This window comes from Carya illinoinensis, chromosome 15, assembly GCF_018687715.1.
Source record: "Carya illinoinensis cultivar Pawnee chromosome 15, C.illinoinensisPawnee_v1, whole genome shotgun sequence".
Lineage (NCBI taxonomy): Eukaryota > Viridiplantae > Streptophyta > Magnoliopsida > Fagales > Juglandaceae > Carya > Carya illinoinensis.
The window spans coordinates 33,308,876-33,325,595 of NC_056766.1; the positions used below are offsets into that span (position 1 = coordinate 33,308,876).

The following is a 16,720-nucleotide window of genomic DNA, read 5'->3' on the forward strand; positions in this document are numbered from 1 at the left end:
AACATTTGTACTGTTGATATTTTGTTTTGCAAAATACATTTTGAACTTTATCTAATAACATGTTAGGCCATACCGTCAACTAGTCAGAACATTTCAAATTATATGTCTGGTTACTTTGGACCAGTGCCTACGTGGTCACCAACTTTTCTACCATATCCGGCTGCTAATCAATATCCAATCAACATACAGGTAGTGATAACTTATCCTAATTTAGTAGCCAGAAGTTGGCTTTGTTGCAACTATTAAAAGAATCAAGTGGCTTAATTGCAGTAGTTTAATTGATGACCTTTTATAATTTATTGCAGAATGCTGGTTACTCATTTCAACATAACATGGAACCGCCGAGTCACCTCAGCAATACAAGCTCTGCCACGAGCAAAATAGTTGGTTCAAGGCTGGATAATACTACTGATGGTGGGGAATCTGAAGCGCCATGTGGATCTCCTATAGTTGATGACTCGAATAATGGCAGTGGCGAGAAATCCCAGAATGTCCAAATGGTTGATGATGATACGATTGATGAGCCAAAGTCGGGAATGGAGTTTAATTCTCTTGAAGAGCTATTAAGTTATTATAAGGAATATGGTAAAAAATGCGGGTTTGGGGTGATGATAAAACGGACTGAGAGGGAAGAAGATGACTCTGTTAGATACGTCACTCTTTCTTGTGCCCGTGGTGGGAAGGCCCGGAATAGGACACTGAATGTCGCCAACCCACGTCCGACAGGAAAGACGGAATGTAAGGCAAAGATTAATGCCTTAAGGCAAGATGGAGTGCTTCGGTTGACGACAGTACATAATATCCATAACCATGGCCTAAGTCCAAAGAAATCTCGCTTCTTTCGATGTAATAGAGAAGTTAGTGATGCCGTAAAAAGGGTCCTAAATACAAATGACTTGGCTGGCATCCGAGCTAGTAAGAGTTACGGATCTCTCGTTGTTGGTGCGGGTGGATTTGAGAATCTCCCATTCTTGGAAAAGGATTGTTGTAATTATATTGATAAGGCAAGACATCTGCGACTTGGCGCGGGTGGTGCTGGAGCACTCCAACAGTATTTTTTACGGATGCAATACAAAAATCCTGGGTTTTTTTATATGATGGATATAGACGATGATGGGAGGTTAAAGAACGTCTTCTGGGCAGACCCTCGTAGTAGAGCAGCATTCCAGTAATTTGGGGATGTGGTCACATTCGACACCACGTACCTAACGAATCGATACGGTATGCCGTTTGCACCATTTGTTAGTGTAAATCACCATGGGCAGTCAATTCTGTTAGGAGCAGGCTTGATTTCGAGTGAAGATACAGAGACATTTGTGTGGTTATTCAAGACATGGTTGCAATGCATGGATGGTAACGCTCCGAAGGCTATTATCACTGATCAAGATAGAGCGATGAAAAATGCAATCGCAATTGTCTTCCCAAATAGCCGGCATAGATTTTGTCTTTGGCATATACTGAAGAAAATTCCTGAGAAGCTTGGCTCTTATGGTACGTACAAAACTGGGATGAAGAGTGCATTGATGAAATGTGTATATGACTCCCAATGTGTTGATGAGTTTGAGAAATGTTGGGATCAGTTGCTTACCACTTACAACTTGGGAGATAATGCGTGGTTGCAGAGCCTATACGTTGAGCGTGAGCATTGGGTACCAGCATTTTTGAAAAACTGTTTTTGGGCTGGAATGAGTACAACGCAGCGAAGCGAGAGCATGAATGCATTCTTTGACGGTTATGTACATTCTAGGACAAACTTAAAGGAGTTTGTAGACCAATTTGATAATGCATTGAAGAAAAAGATTGAGAATGAAAATCTCGCTGACTTCCAATCATTTAATGTGACAATCCCCTGTATATCTAGATCTCCGATTGAGAAGAGGTTCCAAGAGTTGTACACGATAGCTAAGTTCAAAGAAGTTCAACATCAAGTCAACGGTATCATTGACTTGAATCCAAAGTTACATAATTCTGTTGGTGCAATAAAGACATATATGGTTGAGGATGAAGTTTGTTTGGAAGAGTTCACTAAGTTGGTTAATCATTCTGTGGACTTTAGTGAGGAAGACGCAGTCGCAAAGTGCTCATGTGGCTTATTTGAGATGAGGGGGATATTGTGTCGTCACATTTTGGCCGTATTCAGGTATAATGATATTAAATTTTTGCCTGAAATTTATATTTTAGATCGATGGAGGAAGGATATTAGAAGGCGATACACATTAATCCACAGTAGCTATGATGCAGGGGAACAACACGCAGATTCGAATAGATATACCAGTCTCTTAAATATCTGTTATCAGATGATTACTTATGCATTGGGTACGAGAGAGGATACTGAGGATGCGAGAAATAAGTTAAATGCAATGATTGAGTTGTATCGTGCTAATCAAGAAGGCCCATCGATGACTCAAATTGGTTCCAATGTTGATTGTACGGCGAATGACACTATAGTCGGTGCTTCTGGGGAAGTACGTAGTCCACGTGTTGTACGAGGCAAAGGCAGACCTCCATCTTTAAGGAGAGCATCCAGGATGGAGATAGACATGCGGAAAGCTAAAGCAAAGACGAAGAAAGCACCAGCAAAGGGGAAGCGTAAAGAGGTGACGGATATTATTTAAGGCCGCATTTTATTTATATGATATTAATGAGGTGACAGATATTTAATGTAAATTTGTTTGTTAATTAATTTTTAGCGGGATGGAGGAGATACCCAGGTCGTGGATAAAGGAGATACACCTGTGACGGAAGTATACAGAAATTTATTTGGCCCTTCTGAGATAACTGTCTCTAATGTTGGACACATGCAGGTATAGTAATAAGATTAATTTTATTAAACTTTGTTACAATGTATGGCTGTATAACTTACCTTGTTGAATCCAGTAGGCTATTCCTGAAAGAGAAAGCGTAGCTATCGACATTACTAGAGCCCAGTCTCGAGAAATAGCTATTCAGAGTCAAGAAAGCGTAAGTAGTATCACACTTTTTCTTCGAGTTTAATACAAATTTTTATGTGGTATCAACCAGTATTTTGGGTTATTATTTACATATGGAAATTGGGTTGGAAAATTCACAATTGGTGCACTTTGGCTTGGACGGATCACAACCTTTGCAATGATGTGACGGACGTGCTTTTGATGGTTGATTTTGTCACAATATATCGGGTCATTTATTGAATGTATTCCTAGGATGAAATATGTGTGTAATGAGAGATTTAGGGACTTTCTTGTGCACTTGGATAATGTGAAGTGAATATTTTTTGAGAGTTTGATTTACTGATGGAGTGCACTTTGTTGTGCACTTGGCTAAGATGCTGGGTTTTTTTTGTGTAGTTGATGGATTTGGATGGATTTAGGTAATTTTTGTCTATTAAGTGCACTTGGATGGAGTGCACTTTGTTGGTAGCGGCATTTACTGATGGAGTGCACTTTGTTGAAGTTCCTGATTAGATGCTCCGCATTTTTTGTGTATTTGAAGCACTTGGATGGATTTTATGTATTTGAATTTTTTTACTTAGTCGGTATTTGTCAAAGGAGATTTGGATGGATTGTGCACTTGGATAAGATTCGAATTATTATTGATTGTATTTGAGGCTTGGTAGGAATTTATAGCTTGATTTCCGTGACATATCAACTACATGTGTTTGTGCACTTTGTGTGTATATTTATTGGACAACCAGCAGGAATGAACCTGGAACGGAGTGGGAAAACATGCATTTTATTGTGGACAATCCCCTGGGTTCCGAGCTAGTAGAATTACTAAGTGCATGCAGGTTGTATGTATTTGTTAAACTGACATTGGTTCCACTCGGCTCAATCCAGTTTTATATGCTGGTCGTGTATTTGATGTGTTGTTACTTAGTGACTGGTGACAGTATCCCACATTTTCGAGCATGCATGGATGGTATTTTGTCAAATTGGTTCCCAATTGAGGCTGTCATTATTAGTCTAATCTGCACACTATGTCAAAATGGGCCATTTGACATTCAACTGCCGTAAAAATTCAAATGATTATATGTCTGCTAAAAGGCAATTCATATAGCATTCTAGAGACATCCATATATATACAAAATTCCATATATATTGGTTCCTGGATAACATGCATTTTATTGAGGAAATGTCTTTCACATCCATATATATTACCAAAAAATTCCATTTTGTAACCAAAATTATAATAGCAGATTAACCATATTAATGATTAAAAAAGTTCCTTCAACCTATCTTTCACATCCATACATATAAAACAGTAAATAAAGTGCAACCAGTCACATATTTAACACATTGATCAATAACTACCACAAATCCACTTGGCATAAACACCAAAATAATTCCCAAGATACCTAAACACATGACTACTAACAACAATCCCAAATTACTTATAAAAAACTAAGTAAAATGCATGTAAAAATACTGCACAACAATAAAGAGAAAGTAGCGTGCATAAACGCCTTCTTTTAGCTTCTTGTGCGTTAAGCACCAACTCCTTTTGCATAACCTCGTCGCTTTTATTGGATAGCACCATCTGCACCCTCTCGAGACGCTCCACTATCTTACAGAGCTCAATCTCCCGCTTTTCGAGCAGCTCAAGTAGCTTCTCCACATCTCTCTCTTTCTTTAACAGTTCATCAATCCTTTCTCTATATTGTAACTCAGTCACTTCATTACCATCCAACCACTTGAAAAACTTACAGTATGGTAAGCCCTGCTCAATTCATTTAATGCATATATTAGACATCTTTGAACTGTACAGTATATTAATCATTAGATAAGAAAAATGTTTTAGGCAACAACCAAAGGCTATTACCTGCGTATTATACTTTGAACACCCTAAGAAGGGCCGTCTAGGATTTTTTGTAGTAGTTGACCATTTCAAGGTGGCTTCCAGCTCGCAGAAGCACAATTCTTTTCCCAAAGTACGTTTGGGATAAGATGATAAAGATATTGATGAAGATGATTTTGACATTCTAAGATGAACCCCCATAAAAAAATTGAATAACAGTTGAATAATGATGCTGTTATTAATGAAGATAGCAACTTTTGACAAATGTCTATAGTTGGTACAATATTGTGGAACCTTGAGCTCTTAATCAACACATTTTATCAAGCAATAGAGTAAATTTTTTAGAGGTGCTGGCCGGCCTCCAAGATTCGAGGAATTAGCTAGCTACCAATTAGGCCATCATGTGGCCTATGCACCAATTAAAAGATGACAACACGCAGCTGACAATTTGTATAGTATATATTATAGCAACTGACATTTTGAACATATATATATATATATATATATATATGTGTCCAAGAAAATGACTAGCTAGATAAGTGGATATGGACCCTTATATTGAGAATGAAATGTATATGGTTAAAAGTGCATATCGATTCTTTAGAGAGAGACAGATCAGAAGCCCAAATAAAAGCACAAATACAAGCAAAATAACAGCTCTTTGACATGCTTTATGGAAGCTAAAATACCTAACAAAGTTTCTCAACAATTCAACTAAAATCACCAAAATCAACTAAGGGCCTTTCATCCAAACAGTGAATCCTGTATTCAAAAGACAATTAATTTTACAAACTAGACTATTAAAATGTTCCAATGTTGTTTTATGCATGTACAAAGAATATTCGATAAATTTACACATTAAAATAGAGGAAGTTCTCTCAAGTGATTTTGGAAGAAAATCAATAATTTATAAGGAGTATTTTTCAAATTGAGTCTCCATAATCCAACTCTTGATCACGAAACGTGAATCTAGAATTTCATGCTATTTATTATTATTATTTTTGTTTCTGATCTGTGAAGTCCTGTTAGATGGCTACTCTCATTTGCCTTTCCCCCATCAACATTAGATTACTTCAGAAAGAACAGGCTAAGCTTCTCAACTATATACACTTAAACAAATAAAGTCACACATCTTAATCCTTAAAAGAAATAAAATAAATACACGTCTTAATCCTAACTCAGAGAAGCGCAGACGATATGTCCAATAATGACTGATCAATCCCCTCTAATTTGGTGTTATAATGGCAAATCATAATCATAATCACAACTTGCATTCATAAAGAAAAATTCCAAATTTCAAAATATGGGAATAAACTGAATGGTCGATGATCCAAAATCAACTACTCAACTAATTAACACTTTCAAAATCATAATCAAAATCAAAATTTTTAGTTTCATTCATAAAACTAAAATCAACCAAAAAATAAAATAAAACCTGGGTTCTCCGAAGAAGATTCCAGCTTTTCGGGTTCGTGTCTCGTCGCGGCCTCAAGGGGGTGAAGACGATTGGATGGAGGTTTGGGGGAGGGCACGGGGAGAAGACTGAGTGGGTTTTCTGGGAACCCGACGGGGAGAGGGAGGCCGAGTGGCTTCACGGCTTTGAGTTAGGCTTGGTGTCGCCTTCAAATGGGTTCTCTGGGTTAGGGTTCCTCAAGGCTAGCGTCGGATGAGAGGGATGATTTTCTTGATGAGAAAGGAGAGATGAGAGGGATCTGAGAGGGAGCCGAGAGGGTTAGGGTTAGGGTTTGAAGGGTTCTCTGGGTTAGGGTTCCTCAAGGCTAGCGTCGGATGAGAGGGATGATTTTCCTGATAAGAAAGGAGAGATGAGAGGGATCTGAGAGGGAGCCGAGAGGGTTAGGGTTAGGGTTCGTAGGGGATTGAGAGGGAAGAGAGAGATGAGAGGGGGGACGAGAGAGAAGAGTAAAACAAGTCTGGGGGGGGGGGGAGGGGGGAAGCAGAACTCGAGCCAAAGTCATAATGTAAACGGCGTCGTTTACATTATGACGCCACGTAGGACCCGAGGCCGCACCGGGGATATACCCCGGTTGCATATAGAGTTTTCCTTATAACAATTATGCTAGGGTCAGTCGCTGGTTGCAAATGGCAGGTAGTTGGATGAAGTGGTATTATACCACGTCAGTTGTTATATAAAAATAAAAATGAAGCGAGAAAGATGAAATTGTGCAAGTTTCGTGCCTCTTTTTTTATCATTAAATCTGAAGTTCTGAATCTAAATAAACAATCATACATATATATGTCCTGATACTAAACCCACTTTATCAAGAACATCTTTGAATTTAAAACAAGATCAGCACAACAAATTATTTATTTATTTATTTGTAGTTCTACTTTCCGTTTGCTATGCGTGCCATGTGCGACCATGCCATCTCCTAGAGACTCAGCTTGAAGATCCTTCACCAACCGAACCATTCACAGACACCAGTCACACAGTGACAACAAATAACTAGCTTATTTAGATAGATAGACAGAGAGAGAGAAAAAAAAAAACAAAGTGCCGAACAACTCCAACCAGCGAGACTTTAGGTTTCTGCATTAGGGTTTCTTCGTTTCTCAATTTTCTTCTCCCTTAGGTTTCGGCATCGGTTTCCTCAGTAAATATAAAACTTTATAGAGTTAAATATACATACCCAAAGTATGGTTTAATAAGGTGGTTCACCAAATGGCTGACTGTAATTTGAGAAATAATGTCGAGAAACTCAGAAAGAAGCATGGCTTTAAGCTCTGCAAACGACTGTTGGGTAGGGACCTGAGGGAGAGAGACGCAGAGAAGTCTTCAGAATTGCTTCGAAACATAGAGAGAAGGAGGGCGAGCTAGGAAAATTGGGGCAAACATAAAAAAATTAAAACGGTGCTGTTTTTATTTTTTCCACCTCAGCGCCGTTTGCCTTGAGCTTGCACCAGCCGACTGCCTCCATCGTTTTTCTATTTATAAACAGAAAAGTTACAATTTTTCAATTCATAATACATTTTCATAGGTAACACATATACAAGTAGGCCTATGCAAGAAACCATTCAACCTGACCCGACCCCACAAAAAAAAGAAGAAGAAGAAGAAGAAGAAGAAGAAGAAGAAGAAGAAAGAAAAGAGGAAAAAAAGAGAGAGGTTTGGAATGATGCTAGGGTTTGACTCGTCCAACCCGCTATATGTCACTCAAAACCAAGGTCTTCCTCTTCTTCTTCTTTTGCAAATAAAGAAAGATTCGAAAAACCTAGATCTACTATTGGAGATTGATACGCGATTGTAGAGGAAGAATAAACTACTTGTGATTTTGGGGTACAAGGTCAAGTCCTCCAAGACGGAAGACGTAGCCGTCACCGATAAGCTAAAGTAGCTCGGGATGGTCATGGATGCGGCCCCAAATCTATTTTGCAACACCATCCATTACAATCCCTCCGATCTTTATGGATGCGTCTAGAGCATGCTTTCTGAGCTCAATAATCCACCCAATACCATTCTTGACCCTATACTTCAAGGCCAGCAAATCGACGATCCTCTTCTTGCTCCTACTGAATTCTAATCCGTCCCCACATTAGGTTTTTTGAATTCTCAACAGAAACAACAGAACATGCTAGAGATGGAGATGTAAGAGCCACGCTTTGTTCGACGAGTTCATTGCCGATGAGAATAAATGCTTGGAAAACTACCCATGCTTTATTAAGAGTGGGTAGATCGGGATTTCCCTTTGCCGAGAGAGACCTAGTAGATTGGAGCCATTTTGGGCACTACAGATCAATATTGCATGAATCGATCGTCTTGTCATGATTCAAATCAACCTGTAGATGGTCTCTCACATGCATGCATATTCATTGCATATATAAAACGGGTTGACCCGATATCAAGTCGGGTCGGACTGAAGTGTTTCTTGCAAGCATGCGGGTTGGGCCCAGATACTGAACGGTTTGATCAGGTTGCAACCCTATATACAAGGTTTCTAATCACCAAAGGCTACAACCCCTCAATTGATAGTCCAGCTGTTAAAGCTCCTCTCTTTTGACTTTTGAATTCACAAATAACATATTTAAAATGTTTCTAATTCACCAAAAGGTACAACCCTTGCATGAGGTCCCTTATTTATAAACAATGAAGTGACACTTGTGAACAATCACAAGTTTTCATTTAAATAGCCAAGAAAGGCAAGGGCTCTTGCTTGAATGTGTGATTGCATGGCACCTATCGCCCCAAATTCATAACATATTTTCACATATGACACATTTATAAGGTTTCTAATCCACGAAAGGGTGCAACCCCTCATTTGGTAGCCTAGTAGTTAAAGCTCCCATCCCTAAGCAAATAGTTTAAGTACCACTACATACAGGCACTTTCACCCACAAATTTGCACACGAAGCTAATGTGGCGTCTTTCTCGGGCTGCTTCTTTCTTCACTTGTACAACACGTGATTTTAATACTAGTTTGCCAATGGGTCCCACCTTCTACTCCCATCAAAGAAAATTGTGTCGCTTGCATTAAGTTGTGATGTACATCACACGTTCTCTCACATACTATTTTAAAGCTTTGGTTGTGGGCTAGCATTAAAGAAATAGTAGCGCTTATCATCTTCTTTTTTCTTCGTAGGTTTCTTCTTTGCCACCAAAGTATAGGACAAGGAGTGTGTCACCACCGAGTGGAGTAACAAAGAAGAAAGCTTCACTAGCAGCACCACTTGTGGGATGGACAATCATCACCAAACTCTCAAAGCATGTGAAAGCAAATTAGGAGTTGGGGCGTAGTCATCACATGAGCTTGTAGTCTCTCTACCCCTCCACCTCTCTCTCTTCTCTTTCTATGTTTCTAAAGGTCCAGTCTGCCATAACCACACTGTGCCGCCTTCATCTTTGTCTTTCCCCCTTTATTTTTCTCTAACCAGAGTAACTACCCATTCCATAAAAGTATACAAACCTTCAACATTATTTGGGTTTTGCTTCAAAAGTAATGCCGGTTCAAAAGCGAGCTCTCAATGTGGCAAAGGATGATCCTATGCAAGATAACCCCAACAACCACCATGAAAAATTAGAGGACATCGAGGGTGCAGGTTTTACTTTAGCTTCCCCAAAATCACCTCACAGAACCTCAAAGATTTCAACAACAAAAAGAACTCATTTGCACACATTCTATCAAACATGGCAATCTTAATCTTTCTCTCCAATTGATTTTCAAGTTAAGTTTAATATATATGAAGTTTATTAAAAAGTTCATCTTTTGTTTTCATAAGGTAAACATAAGAATTTGACATATCATTTATAATAATAATGAAGTGTTTATTACTACTTATAGAAGATACACTATTTAAAAAGAAACCTTCACTATGAATTAATTCAAGTAGTAACGAATTTCTTACAAGAAGTTTAAACACTTTTCTAGGATGCTTTGATTGAACATGTAGCTAACATTTTTTATCCAAATCAATTAGGAACTTAGGAATATGTTTAGATTCATCATTCTTATAACATTATGATAACTAACATATCCTAATATAGCATGCCATATTGAAGATGAACATGTAGAAAATGCAAATTTATTATTAGAACCAAATTGATCAACTACATTATTTTTTTTTTTTATTGGTATAGGGTGTCTGAGAGCAAAGTCCTGACTAATCTCGAGGGTGCATAAGTTCTCGACAAAGAGTTTCCTGCAAGTATACCTCTAGTTATTCAAGGGGAAGTTTGTCACAGTCTGATGACCCTTAGAAATTATTTGCACTCAAGAGGATTCAAAGTTCAAACCTTGAACCAGAATGGAGCATACTACCAAGACCAAGATCTTTACCAATTGAGCCAACCCTTAGGGGTTTATTGCATTATTTAGAATATTTATTGCAAACAAACCATCGCTCATTAATCTTTTCTCATAAATTACCCATATTTAGTTACAATAACTTTCTTAGATAGAAATAACAATTTGTAGCCTGTCTCTCTATGTAAAGATCTATTAATTAGGTTTCTCGTCTCGGCCTCTAGCATATAAAACACTTCTTCTAACGGAATGATATTTTTAAACGTTAGTTTAAGTCTAACATACTCCAAGTACTTGTGCAGAGGTGGAGTTACTCATCATCACTTTCATACCATTCACATCATAATAAGTCAAAAAAATATTATGGTTAAAAGTGACATGTACTTGGCCCCCATGTCTACCATCTAATGAAGAGCACTACAAGCTAGATAAACATTGGGACTTATGAACCTCTACAATGAAACAAAACTAGAAATTTAATTTCAGGAGTCCAAGGCATACGTAAAAACTTATATAATAAGTATGATATAACTCCATATAGACTCGTCTCTCTTTCATTAAATAAAATTCATCAATTATGGCATTTGTATCCTTTCAGTAATTTCCTTCTAAATATAGAATAAGGGTGTGAAATTTTCAATCTAATCCCAAAATCCCAATTGGACTAGATCGAAATGAGGTTTGGTCGGTTTGGGTCTTAATAAATGGAAAAATTCGAGAATTGATCCAATCCCAGGGTGGGGTCTTTTCACCCCAGACTGGAGTAGGCCAACTTAATCATAATTATATATATTTTTAAATATTTTTTTTTATCAATTTTATATAGTAGTTATATAAGTGAATTATGTAATTTTCATCTAACATATCACAATTAAATATATATATATAATATAAAATTATTAATATGTCATCAATTAACTAATATATTATATGAATCATGATAAATAATAAATTCATAATATTATATGCAAAGATACATACTCTAATATCTACACCTAATTAAAGTAATTAAGTAAATTTTTTGTAAGATACCTAAGTTGCAAGTAAGTATGAAATATCTATGGTCAATTACAATTATTCATTAACCGTATATACAATGTTAAATTTTTACTATAGGTTATTATCCATTAAACATCATAATACAATTGACATAATATTAAGTATTAAGTTAGTAACTATTAACATCATAAATAGAATTATAATTAATTATTTTTTAATGGGTTACTTACCTAATCTACATTAAAGAACTCACTCACTCAATTTTAATTTTATTAATTTTTTGAATTAATTTATTTACCAAAAAAAGAAAATATAAAAAAATGTTCCAAGCTCATATGGACCAGTCCATATGTTAGAAAAATAGGTCAAAATTTTTCCATGAATGAAACAATTTGTCTATTATGCAAGCAAGAAGTGCTTGGTAATACCTATTTCTCATTGGGCAATTCATTGTAAAGGATATTTAAGTCATGGACTTAGTCTACCACAGATTTGGAATCACCTATCTTAAAACCAAGAATAGTTAACTGTCATTTGCCATGAATGATCCTCCTTTTTTTGTTTAGGTTTGCTAATCAACAATACGTTTTCAAATCAAGGATAGTTTTCATTTCAGTAAATTAACATCTATAGTGTAACGGAATAAGTAGAGGTTTAGTCCAAGACTAAATATTTGTACTAGAGATCTAAACTATAAGTAGGTTCATTCATTCACAAATATCTGTCTCACTATCATTTCCCAAAGATATTGCATAATACAATATGTTTATTTCCTACATCCAGGTATGACAAATCAAACATGATTTAACATCTAACGAAATAGTACATCTCCGACATAATACTCTTTTTTGAATGCCCTTTCTATTCTCTTTCGTCTATGGTTCCTCTATAAGAACACTAAACGACTACTAACAAAGACAAGCCTCATTTACTATTGCTCAGGCAGGTTTGGTCATTCTTCCTCGAGAACCTCTCCGGGGCTACCTATGTGTCAAAGTCTATGGTTCCGATGAATAAAACTATATGTAGATTAAATAACTATGAAAAAATATCGATGAGAGACAATGCACATAAAAATGTATTGCACAGCTTCATGTAAAAGATATGTGAACACATATATTCATGTGTGGTGAGGACTCTTTAAGCAAAACCACATGCATTCATAGCTATGTCAAGGAACCGCCATCTGAATAAAACAGAAGTATATAAACATGACGAAGAATCACCCTATGTGCAAATCTCAAGTATACATAATTATCACCGAGGCGAGGAATCATCCTTTTCTCAAACATGTCAAACTCATCATATAAGTCTCATCACATAAAATGCCAAGTAGAGAAATCACTTTATCATTCGATACTGGAAATCACTCCCACCTAGCCAACATGCAAGCTTATTTGCCTATTTTAAATCCTCCAACACATTGAAGTATACTTGTTGCCCAGGAGAATTGCCCTACTCAATCAATCAACTTGAAGACACCGCACAATATAAACTTGGTGAATCTCTCAACCCATCTGTCAAGTGAGGCCAATATGAAAGTATTCTATCTCAATCATCCTAAGGTCACTTACTCCTTATAAAACTTGTAGCAATGTATCGTAAGAATGACACGGGAACTCTTCAACCTGCCCATGGTAACTAACACACGGTAAGACTCACGAACCCGAAAATCTACAACATCATCATTTTGAACCATTCAAACCCATCATCTCAAAATTATAATATAAAGATAATCCATAAACATAATGAGCAATATGTATATGATTTTCATAAAAAGAAAGGGAAAAGTTACAAAATATGCAATGCTAAATGTCACAACATACAACATTTATCCAACATTCTCAATACTATTTTAAAAGCTAACCTACCTCACAATATTTAAAACACTACGACTGCGCTGATGCTACTCCTTCCATTGCTTCCTTTGAAGTCACTTACTTTCTTTGAAGATTCCAACTCTAAAGAAGTTCAAACACTTACTATCTCAAAAGTTAGATTTTGAGTTTTAAGGGGATGTTTGAAAACAATTTTTATCTCATCTCATCTCATCTTATTTCATTCCCAAATATAATTAAAATACAAACACTTGCAAAATAATCATTACAATTTCTTCAAACTAATCATTACAACTTTTCCAGATTTTTAAATAAAAACACAATTCAATTTTTTCAAATCCCAAAACAAAAACTAATAAATTATATTCTAACAATGTTAACTTTATAATATTTTTTATTCAACTTTTTCTTCCATTTCTAAAATCCAATAAATATTTAACTCAAATCATCTTATTACTATTTACAAACCATCTTATTACTATTTACAAAATTCTCATATCATCTCATTTCTCAAGTCATTTTATAGGGCATGATAGTTAGGTATTCTTCTAATGTCCTTCTGACTATTGATGTGCTTGAATATATAGGAGCCCTTTAGTTTCAATCGTTCCTCTATTAGATGACAGAGATAGACTAACGGGAGAAAGCACACATGTTCCTACGGCTTGCCTTGCATCCAATTCGCAGTCCCTCCCTAAGTATGAGTCTTCCACGTGGCACTAGACCATGTCTTTGGGTTTAGATGATATGACCTACAAAGTCGTAATCTTTTTTTTACAGACTCACTCCAAATGTGACCTTTTAGGTAGAGTGTAGGTTTCTGCGTATGAAATTGCTGCCTTATTTAAGGATTTTCATGTTGTCCCAGAAAGCTTGTACATTCGTATAGAGCTTATCCTTGATCACGCTCACCTTATGGTTGTTACTCACCCTTCTGCACTAGCCTTTCTCACCTTTGTATGGTTGAGTACTCTACTAACCTTTTCAACTTCTCATTCTTCCCTAGGTACTTGCTTGCTCTGCACAAGCTTAAAAAACCTTTGTTATGCCCTGTGCTAAGATGTGTCAGGCCAGCCTTCCACATAGTGATGCTCGCCTTGCTAGATTAGCTCCATTTTGCAAGCTACCGCTGTCTTGTCTTCCATCTTTCCAAGGAAATGCTCTCTTCTTTACCTTCTACTTATCCTTGTGGAAGGGATCTTTGGTATCTATGGGCCTAACATGTATATAAGTCTATCACACCCATAAGCCTAATTGCCTACGATGGCCTAGGCGTAGGGCGTTAACTAGATAATACCGCTGCTATATAAGGAAGGGATTACTACAACTAATAAGGAAATCTGCTGGAGGATGGTTATCTTTTCCTTCACTGTCTCTATAAATAGCTTACAGAAGGTAACAAATACTCAACTTGATTTTACTTCATCTTCTACATACACTTACTATCAGATTATTCTGACTTTGTCATCGGAGTGTTCCTAGGGCAACCGGTGCCGCCCCTTTGTTCGTTGTAGATCATCCTTGTGGTTGGTGGTGTGAAACACTTCTTTAACAGTAGCGCCATTTGTGGGATATTTGTAGACTCCAGCGTGATTTTCACATACCAACTACTACGTGATCACATGCAAACATAGATCCAAAAACGAGCACAGTAGAAATAGAAGCAAGATTGGCGAACATAGAGGACAAATTAAGGAAGGCAACATCTCTAGTAGAATAGTTGCAAAAAGAAAACGAGGCGTTAAAACAGCAGCATGCTACCACACCTTCAGTTAACCATGAACAAACAGAAGGTAAGAGAGATGCCCAAAGTACGGGAAGGGCCAATGCTGAGGACCCGAAAAAGAAGAAGCTGCATTATGAACTTAAAAGTCTCGTTGATAAGTATGAAGAAATGACGAAAAGGTTAGGAGGCTCCTTGTCTGTAGAGCAGTTGCTGAACCGAACGGATCTTCCTTACAATGATGAGGTGATGGCAATACCACTCCCACCTAGATTCAAGGTCCCTCAGATTGATGTGTATGATGGATCTAGGAATCTCGTGGATCACTTGGAAAACTTTAACGGACATATGACCCTTCATCATTTTCTAGGAGAGGTGGTCTGCCAAGCCTTCCTCCTAACCTTGAAGGGAATTGTGCGGGGTTAGCTCGGAACCTTGCGCCCAAAGACCGTCAATAGCTTCAAGGAGTTAGCCAAGCAATTTTTGACTTAGTTTATGGCAAGCAGACGCCGTTGCCCGGTAGCTTATCTTTTGACCATTAAACAGAAGGAGGGGAAAAGCTTGAAGGTATATCTGTCCAGATTTAACAAAGAGAGGTTAACTAGGATGAAAAGATCATGCTCATCGCCTTGTTAGGAAGCATATGGCCCCAAAGCCCATTCATGACCGAGCTGGCCAGAAAAACTCCCTCTACTCTGAGGGAATTCATGGATAGAGCCGATGACTATGTTAATGCAGAAAACATGCTACATGAACTGTTGGAACTAAGGAAGTAAGAAAAGGCAGTAAGCAAAAAGAATAATGATAAGGGCAGTAAGCAAAAAGAACAATGACAAAATTTTGAAAGGACCTCAGGAAGCTGAGGGGTTAGTAGTATACCAACGGTTAGCGTTCTTGAAAATGAAAAAGAATGAAAGCGAAAACGGTTATGAACACGTGTCATGACCCCCAAAGGAGTATATCCAGTTAAAATTTGAAGAAGCAAGCAGGGTGAACTTAAAAAATTATTATTATCACATGTCTGAGAATAGTGGGGTAGAACAAATTAATTTCCCACATGTATCATGAAGAAAATTAGCATAGTAATTGGAATGGATCTTTGATATCTATGGGCCCAACATGTATATAAGCCTATCACACCCATAACCCCAATTGCCTACGATGGCAGGCGCAGGGCGTTAACTAGATAACACTGCCTCTATATAAGGAATGGATTACTATAACTAATAAGAAAAACGGCTGGATGATGGTTATCTTTTCTTCTGTTGCCTCTATAAATAGCTTACAGGAGATAACAAGTACTCAACTTCATTTTACTTCATCTTCTACATATATTTATACTTAGATTATTTTGATTTCAACATCGGAGTGTTCCCACGGCAACCAGTCTGCCCCTTTGTTCATTGTAGGTCATCCGTGTCGTTGGTAATATGAAACACGTCCTTAACACCTTGGAAAGCTATTTGTCCCCTTATGCTGGTATGGTCCTCACACAAGTTCTCTTCACCTCTTAAGCTTTCTTGGAAAAATATGGGATAAAATGAAGATGAAGATCCTAAAGAAGATGATTCCACTCAAAAATTGAGGTCCGCTTTTATATATAGTCTTCTGTGCCTTTTATGCCTTTTGTC

The 16,720-nt window shown here is 37.2% G+C and overlaps 1 protein-coding gene across 1 annotated transcript; it reads left to right on the forward strand.

Moving 5' to 3' along the window:
- The first annotated feature begins 1,223 nt into the window (after nucleotides 1-1,223).
- Nucleotides 1,224-3,443, forward strand: LOC122296846 (protein FAR1-RELATED SEQUENCE 5-like). Its single transcript, XM_043106642.1, has 5 exons — nucleotides 1,224-1,649; nucleotides 1,701-2,597; nucleotides 2,691-2,804; nucleotides 2,881-2,961; nucleotides 3,369-3,443. The coding sequence occupies exons 1-5, from the start codon at nucleotides 1,224-1,226 to the stop codon at nucleotides 3,441-3,443; spliced, it is 1,593 nt and encodes a 530-aa protein (XP_042962576.1).
- The last annotated feature ends 13,277 nt before the right edge of the window (nucleotides 3,444-16,720 follow it).

Coding starts and splice junctions, on each gene's coding strand:
- LOC122296846 (XM_043106642.1), top strand. CDS start 1,224: ATGCCGTTTGCACCATTTGTTAGTGTAAATCACCATGGGCAGTCAATT. Junction 1,650..1,700: donor ACGTTGAGCGTGAGCATTGG/GTACCAGCATTT, acceptor AGTACAACGCAG/CGAAGCGAGAGCATGAATGC. Junction 2,598..2,690: donor CAAAGGGGAAGCGTAAAGAG/GTGACGGATATT, acceptor ATTAATTTTTAG/CGGGATGGAGGAGATACCCA.